This window comes from Adiantum capillus-veneris, chromosome 14, assembly GCF_014529385.1.
Source record: "Adiantum capillus-veneris isolate H3 chromosome 14, ASM1452938v2, whole genome shotgun sequence".
In the NCBI taxonomy this organism is placed as follows: domain Eukaryota; kingdom Viridiplantae; phylum Streptophyta; class Polypodiopsida; order Polypodiales; family Pteridaceae; genus Adiantum; species Adiantum capillus-veneris.
Genome location: NC_140944.1, coordinates 19392562 through 19416924, shown reverse-complemented (window position 1 = coordinate 19416924; position 24363 = coordinate 19392562). Strand labels below are relative to the sequence as shown.

The following is a 24363-nucleotide window of genomic DNA, read 5'->3' as shown; positions in this document are numbered from 1 at the left end:
GGACAAGAGTGCTACAAAGGCATGAGAAAGGTGTGGGTACCAAAATCAAAGATCACAACATATGAAGTGAAATCAAGACCCTCCCAAGAAAGAAGACCAAATGAGCATCAACATCAAAAATATTTTAGAAAGCCTAAAAGGAGGCACTAAAGCGAACGACATTGAATAGTGCTAAAGCCTACTTCCATCCCTAAGAAGATACAAACCAAAGGTGGGTTCCAAAGGATCTTCTCTTTACACAAGGATCTACACAGGACATAAAAGATTTTGCTCTACTAAACAATTAAAAAAAAACTCTCTCAAAACCTCCATTTTTGGAGCGAGCTTTTCGAAGCTCTAATACACACACACACACACACACTCACACATCTCTCCGCCTCCGCCTCCACCTCCACCTCCGAGTGGGATTCTCGTTTTTTTTTTTTGAATTTTTTCCAGCTGGTACGGTTGGTATCCCCTACCTATGTGGACAGAGCCACGTGTATGCTGCTGTAGACCACGTTGCCTAGTGGAACCATCGATCAAAGGCGATTTGCTTTGAATCTCACTCACACGTAGCGGTTGTTTTATGAAGTCGAAGGAAAGAGAAGTTGGCGCGCGCACCCACACACGCAGCAGTGCTCACCACTGCGCTTCTCTCTTTCTCGCATGGAAATGCTTCCTTTTAGTAACAGACGGCTTGCATGAGGAGCTCTTACTTTTCATTGTTTTTGCCGTTCTGCACCACAGCCGGAGGTTAAAAGTGGTGGTTCTTTTAGACGCATAATGAAGCCCAGCAGGTGCTCCGCTCTTCCTTCTGCCAGTTGGAGGGGGGACAGAAGGCTTAACTCTGACGCTAGCACACGCTCACATTTTCTTGCTGAGCAAGAGCACACAAAGAATTTTGATCTTCTGTATCTCATGTTGACAACTGCAATTTGATTCGATTGTAAGTCATGCGCTTAGTACATAATCATGCTATGATGCCAGGTCTTCTTGATTAACCTAAGCTTTTCTGCAAGCAAGCTTGCCGCCAACTGCTGGCATAAAGATCCTCAATTTTGGGTACGCCTTGTTCTCAAAAAACGAGTAGATAATCTGAAGAAGGCCTTAAAATTAGAGCAGAAGGGGATTAGACTTAGCGGAAATGATCTCTATCTAAAAATTAGATCTTGGGAAGAAAGCATATCAGTTGACATTGCCTTGTTTTCAACAGCTTGCTAGAATGGAGCAGCTGTCTTGCAAAGAAGACGTTACCATGCCTCAGGACATTGAGAAACGCTTTCAACACTTAGTTAATGAGGTATGTGTGTGCCTCTCCCACTCTGACATCATCTTGAAAACACAGCATGCTCATAACGAAGCAGGTTTGAAAGTAGAGGTAATTCTGTCTACCTCATTGAGATATGCTTAAATGAAAAGGAATTTGCATGGGGCTGAGGTGAAGGAAAGTGGTGAATGTGTTGTATGGAATGAGGAAACAAAATGCAACTCTGTGACCGCAAGAAGGCACTTTAAGTACTCTAATGAATGGAGGAAGCACCTCAAACATGAAGGAAACAAAATGCAACTCCGTGACCCCAAGAAGGCATTTTAAGTACTCTAATGGAAGGAGAAAGAACCTCAAAACGCTCCACTCAACTACTCGAGTACCATCTACTCGAGAAGGCATTTATTGGGGGCTTTGTGGCATTACTTTATACACAAGACTACATAATAAGTTTTCTATCTGGTGAAGATGGATGGTGGCATTGCTGAAATTGCAAAACACAATTGCTACGAATGTTCTCCCGTGGATAGGCCAAGTGGGATGGTGTCTATTTATGTGCAAACACTCAGTTGATGCAAGGGAGTGCAAAGGGAACATATCCAGTTCATTATATTGATGGAGCTGGAGCACAAGACTTGCTACTTAAAACGTGTCACAAGCTACCTCAAAAGGGTCATTGTACAAACGGTTACTCATGGTGTGTCACATGCCTCTATGCCATATAGGCTCCAACTTGATTAGAGATGACACATGGAAACTTTAAGAAAGTGCTTCAAGGTAGGGTTGTCCCAAGGGCCATGGGACGTAGCCCATACCCTACAGCTTTTGCTGCATAATACGTTGATATTATTTATCAAAGCTCACTAAGTATTTGTTTCTTCAAGCAGTCATAGTATATATTTTGTACGAATGAATGGGACTCCTTGTGTGACAAAATATACTTGTACAAAAGGTGGGGGTGCATATCAAATGAATGGAACTCCTTGTGTGACAAAATATAGGGGGAGTGCTTAAATTATGTGCATCTTTTCTGATTTAGCTCAAAAGACTTCTGCTGATTATTGACTATATTACTATGCAGTGGTTCAGTTTTCAAAAGCGAGCCGGATTTTTAGGGTCCAGTAAAGAGGTTCTGTTCAGCAATCTGGTAGGTCTTTTCGCTTTCACTTGTTTTGTTTCTTCTTTGAAGCTTTACGTCAGAATTTTGACAGGGAGCTAGTTTTGCCGGTTTGTCATCTGTAGATCCAAGGCTAAAATTCAGTCTTGAACATTTTTTGCTTTAATACTTGCTAATCTTCAAGTATTTAGATTTGAAAGTGCTACTGCATGGCAATTAGGCTTTGTGCTTGCCTGTAAAAAAGCGCTTGCGATTTTGGTGGGCACTGTGACATTCCTTCAAGTTTATTTTTAGTCATAGATGGATTTCACTTAGAGATCTTACAATGGTTTTACATGTAATTCATTACTGACTTTGCATGAAATGTAGAGCCTAGTTTAGACGCTTCTATATCTGACATGGCATAAGCTGTTTTGGAGTTTTTGGGTGATAAGGCTGTTTGTGTGTGCTCTTGTGTGTGTGTGTGGGGGGGGGGGGGGGGGGGGGGGGGGAGGTTTCTTCAAAAAACATATTTTATTATATGCGAAGCATCTGCCTAAGCATTAGAAGAAGTAAAGAGAAGGTATGTAGACATCAATGTGAAAGGGTTGAAGACGAGCCTTGGTACAAACTTTAGACTGCAAACCAGTACCACATAGACAGCTGCCCATTGGCAATGGATTGTGCAAAAGAACCCCAAGCGCCATGCATTGTAACAGAAGTTGAAGTGAGAAACTGCGTGTGCACATTAGAAGAGCAAGCTGTTGGCAAAGAGTACAAAGAGTATAGGGAGGTGAGTGAGTCCTGTTTGACTTCTACAAGATGTGCACCCCGAAAAATTGAGATGAGGATGAAGCAGCCAATAAGAAACTCCAAAGTGAGTAGAGGCCGACACAGAACTCAACTGCAATAGTAGTCACCACTACCAAAGCACAAAAGATGACAACCGCAAACTATATCCATGGACATCTCAAGATAGAGCAAGCCACTTGCTCAAGGTTGCTATTACCAAAAACAACTTGAAAAATGTGTCACGGACCGAAGGATGCAGAGGGTTGTCCGAACCTAGCATCCCGGAACCACATCACCACCAAAAGCACCAAACTTTGACCGCCCAACCTCATTTGTCCTCGGAGGTGGTTTCGATGCAACAAAGACCCAATGGAGCCAAGTTAAAGTGAAGGACCTAGTAGAAACTTGCCTGTTCTACGCTCATTCAAAACACAGTGCACTCGTGCGTGCACGCGTGCGCGCGCACACACACACACACACACACACTTTTTGGTGAAACTAAAATTCCAGTAATTACAATAATGTACAGCCATGGCCACCCAAAATGGGTGAAGCCACGCCAAAAGGCTACAAACAATCATAGAAAACCTCAAATTGTTGAAGAGAATCATCTCCAATGGAAACAATCACGAAGAGACTGAAGGAGTTGAGTAGAAAAGTATGAGTAGGGTAAACCTGGATAATTGCTACCATGACGAAAAGCCTACTGAATATGACCCAAAGGGGCCCAAAATCACACCAAAGCAAGGAAGTAGTCATATTCTGATAATGGTGGATTCCATTGGCCGAAAATCATGTAGAGTCTTCCAAAAAGACAGCAAAGGGAAACGATATTGTAGCTTTTGTGTAACCTCACGTAAAAAACTTGAGCATGAGAACAACGCGATAAATTATCTCATTACATTGGCGGCAACACAACATAAAGAGGAAGCAATGCCCCGACGTCCTTAGGACCCCATCAGGAAAATTGTACCCGTGTGTCCCAATAGAAAACCCTTTGTTGTTGAGAGGCAGTTTTCACTTCAAGTCTTTGGAAGAATGCTTTTTCACCAACCAAAAGTTTTGTGCAAATTCCATGATCAATTATCCCCCCCACCCCAACACAACAACCCCCCCCCCCCCCCCCCCCCCCCCCAAGCCCCCCAAACACACTTTTTTTTTCGTAAATCGATTTGATTAATTTACTAGTGGGAAACCTCGAAGCGAGGAAAACCCACCGAAAGGATCATATACAAGGGGAAGAACACAAAACTTCTCAGTTGTACAGAGTAGCTAGAAACATGCATAGGAAAGCTGACGTATCTCTGCGGTGATATCACCAACTTCCAAAGCAAACTGTAACGACTGCCTAAGAGAAAGCTTGAAGAGTGGGAACGGGTCTGCATGAGTACGATGGAACATGTAAGCATTACGCTGACGCCAGAGGGTCCAATAAGCCCAATATTTGACCCACATGAAGAAAACCGCGAAACGCTGCAGTGTCAGTGAGAAAATGCCAAACACCCAGAACCTCTTGTGGAAGACAATCCCTGGAAAACGGAGCCTCATACAAGCCGATACACGGTGAAGGAAATCTCTAGGAATAGAGCAATCCCACAACAAATGGCAGACATTCTCTTCTACGGTTGAGCAACAGACACAAGAAGAGGAGCGAACATGACGCGCCCTAAGAAAAGTGCCGACTGGGAGCAATCCAAGCAAACAGCACCAAAGAAACAGTCTCTCCTTCAAAGGCAAATGGCTTTTCCATAAGGCAGAAAGAAGCTTCCTCCACCGGACATCAGATTTGTGCATGTGCCAAAGGGCATTACAATGATCAGCAAGCCAGGGTTGCGGTAGAAGAAGAGCTTTAATTCGATTGGCATAAATATCTCGAAAAGGCGTTTCTCGAAGATCCCAATCAGACATGCGATCACCATCAGACAAAGGTGTAACGGGCCAAAAATCAAGCAACATATTTTGAAGTTCTCTCCAAAACTGACGGTAGTGCATGCTCAATCCAAAACGGCGAGCGGCGATGGGAAACTCAAAATTATATCCGGCCTCATCGACTACATCCTCAACTACACGAATGCCATGACCAAAGAGAAAGTAAGCCTGGCGAGGCGAGCAATCGACCAAAGTAAGAGAGAATGCCCGGCTCCTATGGAGACTCTCCAAACGAATCGAATCACCTTCCTACTGAGGATTCCATGAAAGATGAATCGTAACCTCTTTCCAGGCAGATACAATAGTAGAAGCAAGAGGACATCCAAGAATGTGCCCTTCCATCTTGCCAAACACCACCTCCCAGATAGATGATTGCCGATGGCCGAATGAGGAAGTAACAACATGCTGCCCGAGGTATGCGAACATCAGAGTCCAAGGCTGAATTTGTTGTGCAAGTGTAGGCAACAACATAACTTTCCTAGCAAGAACATGCCTGCGCAAGTCCAAGATATTAAGGCCACTAAGGCATTTAGGAGTGCAAAGCTTCTCCATCGACATCAAGCGCAAGCCTTTTCTCTGAGCATGGGTCCGCCGTAAATGGGATATAATGTCCAACATAAGAAAATCAAGGCAACGACAAGGCCAATGCATCAGTTGCAAAAAGAACTGAACATATGCCATCAGGATACTCTGAACAATTCGTAGATGAACATGTAATGGCCAAGTGTCACGTGCACATCTAACCCTATGTGCATGTGGACAAGCTACTTCAGGTCTAGGGTTCAGGTCAGCTTAGGAAGTGTTCTGGCACCTTTGTGAGCCTATGCGCGCAGGCCGCGCATGTCCAGGCACTTAGAGTAGTTGCATATCCTCTGGTTGCACACAGCATGATCATCAGCATTATAGTCAGTAGCCATCATAAGCATTTTACAGTGCACGGAACCCATTTTCCCTATTTTAGCCATTTTTCACTTATTATTAATAAGTGACTTTGTTGGGAAATTGGGTAGGGCAATTTTGCAAGACACTATATAAGAAACCTAGCCTAGCACTTTCTGGCAGAAAAGGAAGCAGGAGTTCACCAACTTACAGTGCACCTTCTCAGCAAGACCGGCAGGATACCCTAGTGGTTTCTAGCCAACAAGATCAGATAGCGTTTGGTTGCAGATCAGCCTAGCGTTTTCTACGCAAGACTAGCCTACTAGCGTTTTTCAGTAGTTTCAGCCCAGCGTTTCTACAACAGATCAAGGCTAGCATTTTTTGCATCTTGCAGACACCTAGTGTTTTGCAGATTCCCGACGACAGATCAGCTCCTAGCATCAACGTTTCCAGATTTCAGCACTTAGACTCCGCAAGATCAGCCGCAAACCTTGCAGATCTCACCTACCCGCAGCAGATCCTCGCCGCACGGTCAGATCAGCCAGCGTTTTCAGTTTCAGCCCATTGTTCGCAGATTTCAGCATCTGCGTTTTCAGCCATCGTCGCGTCGTCGTCGTCATTGCCGTCCTCGCCGACACACTGTCAGAATTCAGTAGATAGCAGATTTGCAGATTCCAGTCCCTAGCGTTTTCAGATTTCATCCGGTCTCGTCGTTGTCATCATTGTCGTCGACATCATCGGCAAGTCCATTGCATCTAGACCATTGAACCAGATTTGTGCAATCAATAGCATCGACCTCTCTCGCCATAGAGAGTGGGGCCCTTGGAGGAGGGTGTCGTATTCCTCTCTCTCTCTCTCTCTCTCTCTCTCTCTCTCTCTCAGTCTGAGCACCTTCATTCACAGTGTCATTCACTTTGCTGTGATCATTTGCACTCTCTCATTAAAGGAACGGAAGGCTCTCCCTTCCGTAAGTAAAAGGAACCCTTGAGCACAGCTCGGAGCACTCATCTTGAGCAAAGTTCAACATTCACTTCCGCTGCATCTTACATTGGTATCAGAGCTTTGGCAATGTTCTGTATCACTCAATGAAAGAACCACAAGAAATTTTTTGCTTGTTGCGCTCGCATGTAACCCAAGCCCACTTGGGCGTGTTGATTCCTAATCGTGTTTTTGAAGAGTGACAGGTAACCCAAGAAAGAAGGGCTTGTCCTGCCTCTCCTTGTTCCTCTTTTCACTCATTGAGAGCGGACTGTGCACTTAGCGGCTAGCCAATCGACCTGAGGTGGAAAAAAGCAACCTTGGTGTGAGCGCAAGGCCGCCAAGGGGTGCATCCGCGGGGAAGAGTCAAGCTCAGGTAAGAGAAAAGCCTTCTCTAACACAGATTGCAAGCTAAAGAAGAACCTCAAGAACCTCAAGAACTCAAGAACCTCAAGGACTCGAGCAGGGTGGTCTCGTACGTTTTGTACACGTACGGCGATGTGCGGTACTAAACGAACTAAATTTTTTTATGATGTACGATGACGTTATGTGCATTCAAAATAGAAAAAACAAATAATTCTTAAGCCTAAGGCTTAGGCCTTAAAGAAACATGACATTTGTACAGATAGAGAGCTTGAGCCTTGTCACTTGAGAGCTTCAATGGGAGCACGTGGATGATGAGAGCATTGAGAGGCTAGAGCTTGTAGCTTGTAAGTTGTGTTGAGAACAAGGTGGAGGAGTTGCTTAAATAGATTATAGGAAGAGGAAGAGCGTAGGAGAGGGAGAGCATGGGGCATTATGCATGTGAGAGGGAGAGCATGGCAATGGGCATTGGTACATGCCACATGGTTGCAAACATGCTCCAAAACGGCTCCCTAAACGCTCACTAACGTTCACTGTCAACGTTCAAAAACTGCCGCCAACGGTCATAAACGAGTACAATTTTTGAACGAACGGAACGTACTAAACGAACTGAACGGAACGGGTCAAGCCGAACGGTACTAGATGTTCCGTACGTCAAACGAAAACTACCCTAGACTCGAGAACCAAGAACCACAAGAACCTAAGTTCCTCGTGAACTTAAGTACCCAAGATCTCAGTGTATGGTCATCACCCGAAGTGGAATGGATACTTTGCGTGGAGGTGATGAGCATGGAGGTGGTGAAGAATTTTCCCCACTAGGAGGTTTTTCCGACCCTCCTTTTTTTCAATCTGTCACGGTTTGCACCAAATCCTATGGAGGCTTTAAAGTTTAATCAAGTCGATGATGGACATGATGCTATGACAAAAGGTGCAACGCGTCGCCTTGGATCGCGAGCGCGAAGAAAGAACAATAGCCTTGGAGCGTGAGCGTGAGCAAGCGCGCTTGGTGGCTGAAGAAAGAAGGGCAGCCTTAGAGCGTGAGCACGAGCAAGCGCGCTTGGCGGCCGAAGGGAAAAGGGTAGCCTTGGAGCGTGAGCGTGAGCAAGCGGGCTTGGTAGCCGAGGAAAGAAAGGCAGAATTGGATCGCAAGCACGAAGACAGACGAGCGGCCTTGGAGTTAGAGCGTGAGGCGCAGAGAGACCAACGCATGCAAGAGTTGGTCCTACAGGCACTTACCTCGAAACCCGAGCCGGTCAAAGATATTGGTAGTTCATCAAGTAGCACAAGCAGAGACTCGCACTCCAACAACCTTGTCACATAGAAGATCACATTCAATACGTATGACGGTAAGATGGATCCTAGTGTTATTCATTCTTGGTTGCATCAATTTAATGCTTATTTTGCGACAACTAAGAAGACAAGAAATAGCAAGGTTTTGACGACAGCCATGTACTTCGCCGATGATGCCATTAATTGGTACCACGCACGGAAAGAGGCACAATTGACCGCGCACCTAGAGGAAGCCGAAGAAGGCGGGCTCCTTTCCTTCAATTGGGCCGACTTCCAAGACAAGCTCAAGGCGCGGTTTATGCCACCATAGTACCTAGCACGGTTAAAGGACGATTGGCGCAGTCTCAAGCAAAATGGTATGCCCATTAGTCTTTCTCTAATCGTGTTTTGCAGCTCGGCACTCAATTACGCAAATCGGATGATGAGCACAAAGAGGCATTCCATTTTGGGTTGGACGAATATATCAAGTTTGATGTAGAAGTCTTCGACCCCGCGGATCTCAACAAGGCGGTAGCAATTGCTCTCTCACAGGAGATGAAGCACAATAAGGGAAAGCCTAAGGAGAACAAGTCGTCTCAAAGTACCTCTCAGACTTCTCAGAACCCTCAGAACGGTAAGAACGGTAATTCTTCTAGCCAATCTTCCAATAGTCTTTCGGAAAAGAACTCTCCAAATGAATCCAAGGGTAAAGCCAGCACACTTGCTAAACCTAAGCTCACCCCATATGAAAAAGCTGCACAAGGAACTGTAGGAGGATACATAACGGCAAAAGAACAAGTCATTTATTCTAAGGAAGGTCGATGTTATCATTGTCACGTCAAGGGTCATATAAAGAAAACATGTCCTCATATTGAATTTAATGAATCTACAGAACCCATAGAACCCACATCCTTTGTTAATGCCATAAATGAGAACACTCATGTGTCCCAAGTTTCTCATGATCCTCTCATTGATGAGTCTCTCATGAAGTGTTATGGTCATGTGAATGGTCAACACATGGCGGTCTTGTTTGATTCTGGTAGTATACATGATGTGATTGGTGACTCTCTTGTCGAAAGAGCCCGCTTGGAGGTTAGCAAGACATCTCATCTCGAGGCGTCGGGCTTCGCTCCCGGTATGGACTCTCTCATTACACGAGAGTGCCTTGATGTGTTATTCACTGTTCAACAAGCGTCCTTCTGCAGAAAATTTGTAGTGTCTCCTCTTTCAGGCTGTGATATGATTCCCGGCATTCGATGGTTTTGTTAGTATAACCCTCTCATTGATTGGGCAGACAATACTTTCACTTTCAATGCCAAAAGTGACTCTCCCATTGTCATTCGTGGGCAGGAAGTTGTTCATTCTTCACCTCTCATTTCTAATGTGCAGGCGAAGCTTGAAAAGAAAAAGGAGAAGGAGACTCTCTCAGTCTTTTCTTCTCCAACGCACGACACACATGATTTGCATGATAAATATGTGATTATTCACAAGGATGATGATTTGCAGATTGTTCACAAGGAATGATGGTTTAGTTGATGCTTTTTCTAGTGAAGCTAACCTCATTGCAGATACGGTCAATCACGAAGAACCGATCTTGGCTCTCGAAACGGGTCCAAAGAACCCACTCAAGAAGTGTTGTGTGTTCGCACGATTTGTCAGCACGCATTGTTTGAGTGTTTCATTTGTGAGGGTTTCTTATATTTTCGTCACCGTCTTTACGTGTTCCCTTTTCATAGGCATGCCGTATTGTACGATGCACATGATTCACTCATGGATGAGCATGGATGTATGCGGATTTCTATCGAAAAGAACAAAAGTTTGCATGACACAGTCTTAGAAAGAGCACAAGAAAGATTGACTATCAAGTATCGGCATTTTCATTGTGATTTGCCACAGTTGATAGATTTAGATCAGAAAGTCAAGACTCGATCTTACTTTTTGCGTGTGTTTGGTGAACTGTTTGGGACTCCGTCACTTTGTTCATCTACATTGCATACACAATCTTTTAGGAAGACTAATATTTTTCCAGTCACTCTACATGGAATGGGTATGTTCATGATTTTGTGTTGGAGGAATTTTCCTCAAGAATAGAGATTCTTGAGAAGGTGGACCTACGTCCATAGACACAGTTGGACCATTGAAGCACCCAGAGATCACTGTGTCGCTTTCGGCGCGGCCCAAAGAAGCAAGCGTTGCAGACCTTTATGAAGTTCAAGTATCGCACGACCCACGCATTAGAGTGGGCCAATGAAGAGTCCTTCCCAGGATTCCAGACGTTGTTGGCGATCTCCCTCGACGCTATACAGTTCGGTACGAGTACCTCACTTTAAAAAGGAGGGGATGTCACGTGCACATCTAACCCTATGTGCATGTGGACAAGCTACTTCAGGGCTAGGGTTCAGGTCAGCTTAGGAAGTGTTCTGGCACCTTTGTGAGCCTGTGCGCGCAGGCCGTGCATGTCCAGGCACTTAGAGTAGTTGCATATCCTCTGGTTGCACACATCATGATCATCAGCATTACAGTCAGTAGCCATCATGAGCATTTTACAATGCATAGAACCCATTTTTCCTATTTTAGTTATTTTTCACTTATTATTAATAATGACTTTGTTGGGAAACTGGGTAGGGCAATTTTGCAAGACACTATATAAGAAACCTAGCGCTAGCACTCTCTGGCAGAAAAGGCAGCAGGAGTTCACCAACTTACAGTGCACCTCAGCAAGACCTGTAGGATACCCTAGCTGTTTCCAGCCAACAAGATCAGATAGTGTTTGGTTGCAGATCAGCCTAGCGTTTTTCAGCAGTTTCAGCCCAGCGTTTCTGCAACAGATCAAGGCTAGCATTTTTTGCGTCTTGCAGACACCTAGCGTTTTGCAGATTCCATACGACAGATCAGCCCCTAGCATCAGCGTTTCCAGATTTCAGCACTTAGACTCCGCAAGATCAGTTGCAAACCTTGCAGATCTCACCTACCCACAACAGATCCTCGCCGCACGGTCAGATCAGCCAGCGTTTTCAGTTTCAGCCCGTTGTTTGCAGATTTCAGCATCTGCGTTTTCAGCCATTGTCGTCACGTCGTCGCCATCGCCCTCCTCGTCGACACAGTGTCAGAATTCAACCGATAGCAGATTTGCAGATTCCAGTCCCTAGCGTTTTCAGATTTCAGCCCGTCTCGTCGTCGTCATCATTGCCGTTGACATCGTCAGCAAGTCCATTGCATCTAGACCATTGTACGCAATTAATAGCATAGACCTCTCTCGCCATAGAGAGTGGGGCCCTTGGAGTAGGGTGTCGTATTCTTCTCTCTCTCTCTCTCTCTCTCTCTCTCTCTCTCTCTCTCTCTCAGTCTCAGCACCTTCATTCACAGTGTCATTCACTTTGTTGTGATCATTTGCACTCTCTCATTAAAGGAACGGAAGGCTCTCTCTTTCATAAGTAAAAGGAACCCTTGAGCACAATTTGGAGCACTCATCTTGAGCAAAGTTCAACATTCACTTCCCCTGCACCTTACACCAAGTGGATAACTTCCAGTAATGCAATTTGACATTCAAACTTTTCATAACCCAATCCACTTTCTGAGAGAGAGACATTCCATCCAATTGGATAACCCAATTGCCTAGTAATCACATTTGGAGAAACAATCTCACGTGGCCACAAGAGACTATGCCAATCACAAGAACGAAGAGGCAGAAGCTTTGATTTACAAAAGTTGACTCTTAAGTCCAGCCGCAATGCCAAACAAATCCAAGGCTTCCATAATCACTTCAACATCAGGCTGCTGATTACGATTCATAAACAACGAGTCATCGGCGTAAGCCTGGCTAATGAAGGTAGGACTCGAGGGTAGCCGTAGACCATGAAGACGCTCAACACGCTCAATAGAGGTCAGGTGATCAAGATAAATCAACAAGGGGTGAGTGGCAATAGAATACAACAAAGCACTAAGGGGGCAACCTTGCCTGACCGAACAACCAAGAGGCCAAGATTCTGTTAATTCACCTTCCAGGATCCTCGAAGACGTACTACAAGCATACAAGAGATAAACCACATTGGCTAATTTAGGACCAAATCCTAGGCACCTCATCGTGGCAGCAATGAAGTCCCATTGTATAGTGTCAAAGGCCTTTTCAATATCAACTTGCATAACCAACACATTGTGCTGAGTGTACTTAGCATACTCCATGCCAATCATAACATTAGCCAGATCGTCCATAATCTGGCGACGTGGAATGAACCAATATTGAGCCTGATGGAGTCCTGCAAAAAAATGGTCCTTAATGTGATGCACCAACATCTTAGCCAATATCTTGTAAACCACCAGCATCAAAGTAATAGGGCGCCAGTGAGAGAATCGCTCGCAAAGCGCTTGCTTAGGCAACAATTTAAGTAAACCTTCTTTCCAAGAAAGAGGCAGATCTTGTTTCTCCCAAGCTGCATTTATCATGAAAAGGAACGGCCGTTCAAGAGCCTCCCAGAAGGAGAGGAAAAATCCCAACTGGGAGACCGCCAACGGCCCAATGCCAGCAACGCACTATGCAATTCCGAGGTAGTGAACGGTTCCTCAAGGCAACATACATCTCGCAAGGAAATGATCGGAGGAACAAAAGAAAGCATCAATTGACGCGTGTGGCAAGCAACTGAAGATGCCTGAGAAGGGAGCAGCAAACACTTGGCTATAATGCAAAACCATGGCATCAAGTTCCTGCTTTGAAGAAGTCCAAACACCCGAGGGAAGCATAACCCGCTTAATTGCTTGAGACCCTTGTATGATGCAAATGCTTAAAGAATTGCTTCGAAGTGTAGCTTTTATCCATAAAAGCCTGTTGATAGTCAGGCGCCTGTCATTTAGCAATTTTTTGCTTATCATTATTCTGAATACACATGCAAGCTTCACACAACTCTGACATCTCAGAGTCAGACAAAGGCCGCAAATCATTCAATACTTGAAGTCGTTGACAAGCTTGCTTTGCATCCTTGACATCCACCTGAGTGCACTGCATGTACTGCGTACCATAGTCATAAATAACTCTTTGCACCCTCATAACAAAGCAACACCAGGCAACATCAAGATCAAGATGCATGTGAGCAAGCAGAGGGGGAATAATGTCAGAAATCATGTCACGAAAAGCCTCGTGATTGAGATAAGCATTGTTAATCCCAAACACACACACACACACACACACACACTTTTTTGTGTGTAAACCTTGCTGATATAATTTACAAGTGGGAAACCTCAAAGCGAGGAAAACCCACAAAAAAGAAGAGATACAAAAAGTGGAGCACCACGAAGCTCCTTGTTAATGTAGGCTCTCCAATTGAAGGAAATTGCCAAGAGAGGATTGTCGGATATGCCATTCCAAATGCAAGGTGATAGCCTTTCAATCAACAATGAGAGAAGAAGGAAAGGGACTTCCAGGCATAGTCACAGGGAATGGCCATTTTCAGGTCCACGTTCCCTGTTCCCATCCCAATTTCCCGTTTTGTGTTTCAGACGTGAGTATCCGCGGAAACAGGGAATGGCATTTCATGCATGTTGCCGTTCCCCGTTCCGATTTCCCGTTCCGGGTAACTGTGCATCCAGGAATGTGTGTCACAAGGCGGGCACCACGTGCCAATAGAAAAGAACAGATTGAACAGACTTTTAGCACTTCAATAACTGAAAGAGAGAGAGAGAACACGCTACACGGAGTGGCGGAATTCCACCCCAGAGAGTATTGGCCCCAAACCTTGGCGCCCCTTTCGGTATTTCTTTATACTCCAGACTCTGCACCTTCTCCAGGAAGCATGCCATAGAATGAGCCCTAGCCTCACATTTAAAGGCCCTTGGCCTGAAAAGCAGTTACAGTAAAAAGCCTTTAAAACTCAAAAGCTTCTGGTCCAAAAGCAAAGCCAAAAAGCTGCCAGCGTAAATCACGGAAATCCGTACAGCCTGCCACGTCATCAGCCAATGCAATTTTTGGAAATCTCCCTGTTGCCCTTAGGGTTAGGGTTTCTGCAGTTTTAGGGTCAGGGTTTTCAGAATTAGGGTTTGCAGGTTTTAGGGTTAGGGTTTCCAGAATTAGGGTTTGCAGGTTTTAGGGTTAGGATTTTCAGAATTAGGGTTTGCAGTTTTTAGGGTTAGGATTTTCAGAATTAGGGTTTCAGTAGTTAGGGTTTCTGGTAGAAATTAGGGTTAGGGTTTCTGCTCTCGGACAGCCACGTCATCACTTTGTGACCGTTTAGGCCCCTCGGCCACATCTGTAAGTTGGCTCCATTCTTTAGGCTTTGACACATCAGCAGTTTGTTACATCTCCCCTTTTTGAAAGAGAGTAATTGTCCGTGATTACAACATATCTGCAAAACAACTCAAGTTAGCTCAAAAATTTCTGAGGGTCATTCCGAGGGACAATCAATTTGCTCTTTTGATCAAGGAGTTAGCTTCTCCTTTCTGCTCTTTTGATCAAGGAGTTAGCTTCTCCTTTCGGCTGATTTGATCAAGGAGTTAGCTTCTCCTTTCTGGTTTTTTGATCAAGGAGTTAACTTCTCCTTTCGTCCAGATCGGAACTCTTGATATTTCGGCGTAGTAAAATTAGCCATCACATTTAGACCGTACTGATCTTCCACGGGTATCTTGATGCACTAAAATTACATACCCAGGCAATCTCATCCAATTAGGAATATTCGGTAGTTGGCACATCACAATGCAACACAAATGCTTACATATGCATGTTACAAGACATAGAAACATAAAGCCGCCGATGAACACTCCCCCCGCAAATAACCATCTAGGTCCGAGCCATGAGCTGTTCAACGACTCCCTCATCACTCCTCCCGCAAATAATCTAAAAAGGTCCGGGTCATGAAATATAGAGGCCTTTTACAACCAAACGCCCCCCAGACCGCAGCCTGCGTCGTTTGGAGTTGCTGAGAGTAACCACTACTCAGACTTCTTAATACTCCTCCCGCATAACCATCCAGGTCGGGGCCGGGAGTCACAACAACAATACTCCCCCCGTAAATAACCACAGGGGTCCGGGCCATGAGTAAATAAAAAACAACTCTTCTCAATCATTCAATACTCCCCCCGCAAATAACCACAAGGGTCCGGGCCATGAGTATGAACAAGCATTCTCAAACATAATTTCTCACTTCTCCACCCGGGAGTAAAATCACCAATCATTGAAACCAGTATCAAACCAGAGTCAAACAATTCAAATCGGCATCAAAACAGGTTCAAAACAGATACCATACATTTCAAACAAATTCCAAACAGGATCACCAAACAAGATCAAATAGAACTCAAACTTAAAAAGCAACCTTGACATGAGTCGAGCTCGAAAAATCGACTGACTTTCCATCTTGAAACCTGCACCAAAAATTAGGGTTATGTTCCTACCATGAGGCCGTAGTCGATCACAGCATGGTCCGTCAGCTTTTGGACAAACAGTGTTGCTTTGGCGGCGATGGTAGTCCCAAGATAGCAATCGCACTAAACCCTCCAAGGTCATCTGCTCCTGAAGAGACATCTACTGAGAGATGTCGAGAAATTTCAAGATATAATCTGCTAGGGTTTCCATGGCAAGCATTTCAGGATACCCCACTCTGCCAGAAGTTGCACTCTGAAGGAAAATGTCAGAAACCATATAACTTCGGGCAAAAATTTCTTGAAAGCTTGCCAAGTCCTTGGAAGTGTGCGGCTTGGTAGCTATAGACATCAACATCTGCATGGCACTGCTTTTGAGAAAAACAGTGACTCGAAACAAATGTGGGATATCCTTCTTTTGCAAGTGATTAATGGCTTATGCCCTGTAAGACACGAGCAGTGAAGACGGGAGCGTGCCCGATGCGCGATGAAGTAAGGGTGGGAGTGGTTAATAAGTCCGGGTTGGAGGCCGAAGATACCTCGAATAAATTCCAAAAGTCTGTCTCCTCTTTTGTAGGACCGGTATGCTTTCAGAAAAGCACACGCGCGATGCTCTGATACCACTGTCACAAGGTGGGCACCACGTGCCAATAGAAAAGAACAGACTGAACAGACTTTTAGCACTTCAATAACAACTGAACTGAAAGAGAGAGAGAGACAACATGCGACATGGAGTGGCGGAATTCCACCCCAGAGAGTATTGGCCCCAAACCTTGGTGCCCCTTTCGGTATTTCTTTATATTGCATCATCAAAGTACAAGTCGGTACTCTAGACTCTGCACCTTCTCCAGGAAGCATTCCAGAGAATGAGCCCTAGCCTCACATTTAAAGGCCCTTGGCTTGAAAAGCAGTTACAGTAAAAAGCCTTTAAAACTCAAAATCTTCTTGTCCAAAAGCAAAGCCAAAAAGCTACCAGTGTAAATCACGGAAATCCGTACAACCTGCCACGTCATCAACCAGTGCAATTTTCGAAAATCTCCTTGCTGCCCTTAGGGTTAGGAGTTGTGCAGTTTTAGGGTAGGGTTTTCAGAATTAGGGTTTGCAGGTTTTAGGGTTAGGGTTTCCAGAATTAGGGTTTGCAGGTTTTAGGGTTAGGGTTTTCAGAATTAGGGTTTGTAGGTTTTAGGGTTAGGGTTTTCAGAATTAGGGTTTGCAGTTTTTAGGGTTAGGGTTTCCAGAATTAGGGTTTCAGCAATTAGGAATTCTGGTAGAAGTTAGGGTTAGGGTTTTTGCTCTCGGGCAGCCACGTCATCACTTTGTGACCGTTTAGGCTCCTCGGCCACATCTGTAAGTTGGCTCCATTCTTTAGGCTTTGACACATCAGCAGTTTGTTACAATGTGCCCTTCAAGCTTGCCAAAAATGACCTCCCAATATGTTGGCTGCCGATGACCAAAGGATGGTGTGACAATATGCGCACACAAATGTGATACCATAAGTGTTTAAGGTTGTCGTTGTTCCACCAAGACCGACAATAGGGTAGCTTTCCAAGCCAAAACATGACTTCACAAATTTAAAATATTCAGCCCTCCAAGGCGCTTGGGAGAACACAATTTGTCCATAGATAACAACCGGAGATCCGTTCTGTGAGATGAGGTGCGCCAAAAATGCTTCAAAATACCAGACATGAGGGATTGCAAGCACAACCAAGACCAAGATAACAAAGGTAAGTAAAACTGCAGATAAGCCATGAGAGGGCATTGGAGAATCCTGAGTCGCACATGTAGTGGCCAAGTGGACAATTTCCAATAATTTAACTTGAAATGCAGACGTTGGAGAACCCAATCCATTTTCTATGCAGCTGATGCATTTCAAGCGAGCGGATAACCCAAATGGCGAACTATGATGTGTGGAGTAACAACCTCCCCTGGCCATAATATCTTATGCCAATCAAACTCATCCAAAGGAAGCAGCTTAGATTTACAAAAATAACTTTTAGGCCTGCCGCCAATCCAAACAAGTGAAGAGTATGCATAATTTGCTCCACATCATCATAGTGATTGAGAGGCATAAATAAAGAGTCATTTGCATAAGCCTGGCCAACAAAGTATTGCCCAGATGGTAATGCTAGGCCATGCAATCTACCAATGGAAGTCAAGAAATCCAAAAACATAAGCAGCGGGTGAGTGGTGATTGCATAAAGCAAAGCACAGAGAGGACATTCTTGCTTGACGGACCTTCCCAGAGGCCAATAGTCTGTAAGAAATCAATCTAACAAACGTGCCGAAGAACTGTGCGTATAAGAAAAACACCACATGGGAGAGCTTAGGCCCCAAAAGTCAACTGTCGCATGGTGTCTGCAATGTAGTCCCAAAGAACAGTATCAAAGACTTTTCAATGTCAACGTGCATGATCAATACATCTTGCCAAGTGTATTTCGCATATTCCATGCCAATGATGACGTTGTCCAGGTTATCAATAATTTGACGGTGATGGGGCTCGGAACAACAACACCCAGACCACCAGGGTGCTTGAAAGTCTCTCTCTCTCTCTCTCTCTCTCTCTCTCTCTCTCTCACACACACACACACACACACACACACAGTCCTGAGCCAACGCTAGCAGAGATGAACCGCTTGAGACGAGCAGCGGACAAGATTAAGGTTGAATCTGGGTATATCCTGGATTCATCTAGGTATATATAAGATTAAGGTTGAGCCAAACAAAACTATAAATCACAAAAAGAACTAGATATAATGATGGCATCTATCATATGCGAGCTTTTGGAGCACCCTTGCGTCCTTCTTCTTGAGTCCTACACTCGACTGGCCCTTCCTCCCTCTTCAATTGGCTATCCTTAGCCCATGCAACTACCTCTTGTTACCCCAAGCTCTAGTGGTTCTTTCACTTCTGTAGTGGCTTCCTTCCACACATTGGCACCACCAGTACCACCTTTTTATCTGAAGCTCTTGGCCTGTTCTAATGCTCACGGCGTGAGCTCCGTGCGCTCCTCCTTGGCCGCTCTCCTCCTACTTGACCTGGCGCACTCAGACAACGCCTTCTCCTGGCTCGGAAGTCTCTTTGCTTGAGCTCATGAGCAATGTACTAGCCCTCGGCGCTGCTCTGTAGTTACTCTAGGGCTCTCAGACCTCAGCCTTCACCGTGCAGGACCTCCGTAGCCCTCTCAAGGCCCTCCCCTTGCTCATGGCCGAGCTCATCTACTCACCTCCCCTCCTACAGTCCAGATGTAGCATGGCGGCACTCTGTCTTCCCTTTGGTGCTTTGAGAGCCTCTTCTCAGCCTCGACTGAACCTGCCCCTTGACGTGCTCACTCTACATGGCCAGCCTTTGTACACATGATGATGCCTTTCCTTCTCTCTGGTTCTCCTCGGCTCTGCAGCTCCCGTGCGCCATTCTCTCTGAGTGCCCTCGTGCCATTTTCCTAACATGGCAAACTTTTCTCATGCAACACTGGGAGAAGCCTTCAGTATTGACGACAAGCTCCAAATCCAATATGATACCCTTTCTTTACCTTGGCTTGCAGATTTTCCTTGATAGTTACGCCCATCTGAAGCTTAACCCCATGCTAGCGCAACCCCTGCTTGATGCTAGCCGCCGTCGCCCTCTCTCCCATACAAGAAGGACCTCCCACTCCTCTGCAGTAGCAGGGTGTGAGCATCGACAGGCTAGCTCTCTCTCTTTCTTTGGTTTTCGCAGGCTCTTGCATCGTTTTTTTTTTCTGAGATCCCGTGCCCTCCTTTTATAGGCTTCTGCAAGTGGGAGCCTTGAGAAGGCCCCCAACATGGCCTCCATGCTTTGCACGGCGCCCTCGCCTTCACACACACACATTGCTTTCCCTGTTGGCGGCGGCCCACGTGCGCGCCACACTTTGCAAGCTTTACGAAGAATTTCGTTTATTATTAATTTTAAATCCATATTCTTAAAAAAAACACCCATCCAAGGGCGGGCTCCCACCAGAACATCCAATGCCTCTTGAGTTTCTCGTACACCGTAGCCGCTAAGCTTTGATCTCACCATTGCTGGCACCTAACTCGGACGGGCTCATCAAGCCTACTTTATCAGCTCCATCCCAAGCAGTGCCAATGCCCATAGAGCATGCCATTGTAGCTCCCGTTTCGCATAATGTAAATGACATCTGACCTTTAGTCATGTTTGCAAGAAGATCGGACACGAACAATGGATATGGATGTTGAAATTGATGCTCAGATTGAGGCTTTTCACAAGATACTGATCATTGTGCCCATTCCTTCATACTCCAAGGCTATGTTGGCCTAAGTAACACAATGAATCCCAACCCACTGCATCAAATGGAAGGCCCTTCACCAAGACCAATTGAAGACTGTCCTGCATGAGGGTCACCTTTAAGCTTAAAAATAGGTTTATCTTGGAGAAGAAAGCTTCCGATGAGCTCAATTCCTTAAGCTTCCACTCAGATAAGCTTTGAACTGCTATAATACTTGCATCGGCGTTATGGAAGTGGTTCTCCATAGGACTGTCTAGCTCTGAGATGCACTAACTGAGGAGAATCCGGAATCCATCAATGGCGTGGAATGCAACCATATTGAGATTGATGTAAGCCGTCATACAGAAAGCACTTTAGTCGATTTACAAGCATTTTAGCCATCAATTTATATACCATAGGCATGAGCGTAATTGGCCTTCAATGAGAGAACCTTCACATAGCGCATGCTTGAGTATCAACTTGAGTAGGCCTTCTTGCCAAGAGGAGGGCAGTTCCTGCTGCTCCTAGGCCGTATTCATCATTATCAACAATGGTAACTTTAGGTCATCCCAAAATGACAAGAAAAATTCCACATTAAGACCATCCCACCAGGAGCTTTCCAACGACTCAAGTCAAGCAAGCTGGCATACAATTCCGACTCAGTGAAAACAAGTCTAAGTCTTGAGTGTGCTGCATCGAAAGAATGGGAGTAACATGCGATAGAAACAATTGACGTGCTTGGCAAGCTTCTCGTGTGGGAGGTAAAAGGGGCCTCTGTCACAAAATGATGACGTGACACACACCCTCCCCCGTAAAATGCGCTGATAGACTGTACGAATAGGCCACGTGGCAACAATATGGAATCCCGTAAAATGCGCTCGCGTTTCACGCTGGCTGCTGACGTGGTATATTAAAGTTCAGTAATTATGAAGTTTCTGTTCGTGTGTTGCTATTGATTTCTCGCTTGGAGTGACCAAGCGAGTGACCAAGCCCGTGATAGTGGTATCAGATTATCAGGCGTGTGCTTTTCTCGCTTGGAGTGACTAAGCCCGTGACAGTGGTAGAAGAACATCAGGCGTGTGCTTTTCTCAAATCATACCGGTCCTATCAAAGAGCAGACAGGCCACTTGGGCACAATTTTGGAAATTGTTAGTGAAGAATCTTCGTGGCCCGACCTTGGACTTATTAGCCACTCCCACCCTTATGTCATCGCGCATCGGGCGCGCTCCCGTCTTCATTGCTTTGTTCTATAGGGCATAAGCCATAAAGAATCCCAGATTACACATGGGTTCTCGTGGAGATTTTGACAGAGATAACACTTCTTAGCAAAAGGCAAAGTAAAGTTAAAATCTGGTGCGGAAATTGAAGAAAAGAATGAAGATTTGGACAGATTCTTGGTGGAAAATTTTGCCAGAGCGGAGTACAAATGTCAGTTGCAGTTGACACATGTGTGAAAAGATTGATCAAGTACTCCAAAGGCCCGAAACTTGCGAAACACCTGAAGAATTACCCAATTGATGAGATTTACTGTAGATGACGTGAGGCCATTGATTCTCCTCTCAGGTTCGGAGGAAAGTTGAAAGGATAGACGAGTGTAGAAAAGCGGAACCTATGCTCACAGGAAGAGCCAAACAGAACTCTTGAAGAGAAGACAAACCAGAGGACCACTAGAAGATAAGCGAGAAAGTTACAGAGCAGCAATCGAGCGCAAAAAAGGAAAGATGAAAGCAGGATTGGTACCACATTGCGTGGGGACCACCCGAATCAGATGAACGAAAGCACAAAACTTTGTCGCACATGGGGCAAAGTGAAAGATCAGGAAGCCCTCATTTTCTTTGATGGAGGAGCCAAGGCGAACTTCATTGGCAGCTCGACTTGGAATTACGCTCGATAGGCTAAGGCCACAGGTGGATGCAGTTCTAGTGGCACCCGGACGGGATGTTGCCATTACACGTGTCATTGGCAAACTTCGTTTGCATTGTCAGGGGTATTTACGGCACGAGAACTTTTATATCATGCCTTTGGAAGGGTGTGATGTCCTCCTAGGAATCCCTTGGTACCACAAGAACAACGCTGTGGTTGACTATCAGGCTAAGAAAGTGACTTTAACGAATGAGAAGGGCAAAGAGATTGTACTTGATGAAAAAAATAAAAATAAAAACTGAAAGGTCGAATATGTTTGACCTCAAAAAGAAAAGACAAGATTTTTTGCAAGCTAAGGCTGATTGTTTCTTTGAGGGCGTACCAGGCGAGTTGCCTTCTTCATGTCCTAAAGATCACATGATTGATTCCTGGTAGTACACCACCGAACTGACCACCTTACAGAGTTAGCCGAGGCCAAAATAAAGAAACAATGAACTAGAACAGATTTCCACATTACGAGGATCGATGATATACTCGACAGACTTCAGGGTTCTACTTGCCAAATTGATATGAAGAGTGGTTATCATCAGATCTGAATTGCTCTTGGAGACGTCTACAAGACAACTTTTAGGACGACTTGTGGGATTTTCAGAGAGTTTTACAAGCATTGTGGAAGCATAAATTGGTTATAAATGCGAAATAGAGAGAAAAGATATACTTCTTGGGACATATCGTCTCAACAGTAGGGGTGAAGATGGACCCAGCCAAACTTGAGACTATTCGTTATTAGCTTGATTTGAAGAATGTTCATGAGGTTCGAAGCTTATCTAGGCTTGTGCTCATATTATCGGTGGCTCATTCGGAAATTTGCAAAGATAGCTTCTCCTTTGCATATGCTGATTTACAAAGGAGCTCCTTTGTACTTATGAGTTTGATTTTATGGAGCGTCTTGTCCTTTGCAAGCAAACAATTGGTATCCCTATGGGCACCAATTGTTTAGAAAGAGGTTCACTAGGATTGTAGATGACTTTGACATCATATCTTGGCTAGATTTTCTTTTGGATGATTTATATATATAACCGTCGGTGACTCTCTTTTCAAGTAAACAATTGGTATCCCTATGGGCACCAATTGTGTTGTTTTTCTTGCTAATTTCTATTTTTTGACTTATGAGTTTGATTTTATGGAGCGTCTTGTCCTTGCTAACACTTGCCTAATATTTTTGCACAAGTTATGCAATGTAAGACGCTTTGTAGATGACCTTTTTGTTCTCGACGTTCCTACTTTTCGAGATTTTATGTACTTGAATCCGAGTTTTGTAGGTGGAGGAATTTATCCTAAGGAGTTTTGTGAACTTAACTATACCACAAATAGCGATTGTTGTGCCTTTTTAGACCTTAAGATTTTTCAGACTCCCTTGGGATTAGAAGTAGATATCTATGATAAGCGCCTTGAACCAGAATATGCCAATCTAAATATCATCCATATGCCTCACATTTCTTCGAACATTTCTCTTTTAGCTAAGTACAGAGTCATTTGCTCTCAATTATTTAGATTTTCTTGTCATTCTTCTAGTAAATCTGCTTTTGTTGTTCAATCGTGCCATCTTATTTCTTTACTCGTTGAGGAAGGATACTCATTCAAAAGAATCATGAAAAACGTTTGTTCATTTTTGCATCGTAGTGAGTTTATTTTTAATGTTTCTTCCTTTGGAATGTTCAGGATAATCAGTAATAAATTTAATAAAAGTGGGGAGCTTAAAAGCCTACTTATTGTTTGACTTAGTAACACACTATTGTGTTGTTTTGATCTCTAGCGCTTCTAGTATTTTTACTCTAGCTTGACAAATGCTAGCCTTTATCATGGCTGAGTATGCCCATCACCTCCAAAGGGTGATAGAAACTCAGCTTGTTGGTTTTGTAGAGTATGTTCAAAGCATGAATGACCTCTATACAAACTTGCACCTACTCTTGGACACTGACGACGTGAGTAGGGATGTCATAGCTGTTGTCCAAGCTATGCATGATAAGGGTGATAATCTCATTCTTCCTGTCTGGACAAGCAGCGAAGTTGAGGTCACATATTGTCAAGTTTGTATCTTTGTCCTTCTTTGGTTATTTGCAGCCTCTTTTTCGTAGGTTTGTAGTAGTATTCATTTTACAATTTTGTATTTAGCTTGGGTTAGGAATTAAGAATTTGTTCCTTCAGAAGTTGTTGTGTGAAGTTTGATTTCTAAGATTAAGTTTTTAAGATGCCTTATCCTTTTTTGTTTAAAGTTGAGTACTTGTTTTAAGGTTTAGCCAAGTAAGCTGCGGCCTTTTCTTTAAAAATTTTAAGTTAATAATGTTTTGTTTCGTAGAAAAT

The 24363-nt window shown here is 44.4% G+C and overlaps 1 protein-coding gene across 7 annotated transcripts in view; it reads left to right on the top strand.

The window, feature by feature from the left end:
* The first annotated feature begins 549 nt into the window (after positions 1–549).
* The window catches only part of LOC147442031 (uncharacterized), a 196605-nt gene continuing 172791 nt past the window's right edge, over positions 550–24363 (top strand). For 3 of the 7 annotated variants that reach the window (XM_086528367.1, XM_086528366.1, XM_086528368.1), the window contains exons 1-3: positions 550–1044; positions 1196–1282; positions 2331–2396. In XM_086528367.1, the coding sequence (XP_086384493.1) occupies positions 1205–1282; positions 2331–2396 (144 nt within the window). In that variant the 5' untranslated portion in view covers positions 550–1044; positions 1196–1204. Of the gene's footprint in view, positions 1045–1195; positions 1283–2330; positions 2397–24363 lie in introns of those variants that run through there. The other 4 variants (XM_086528363.1, XM_086528362.1, XM_086528365.1 and 1 more) reach the window with 4 other exon arrangements.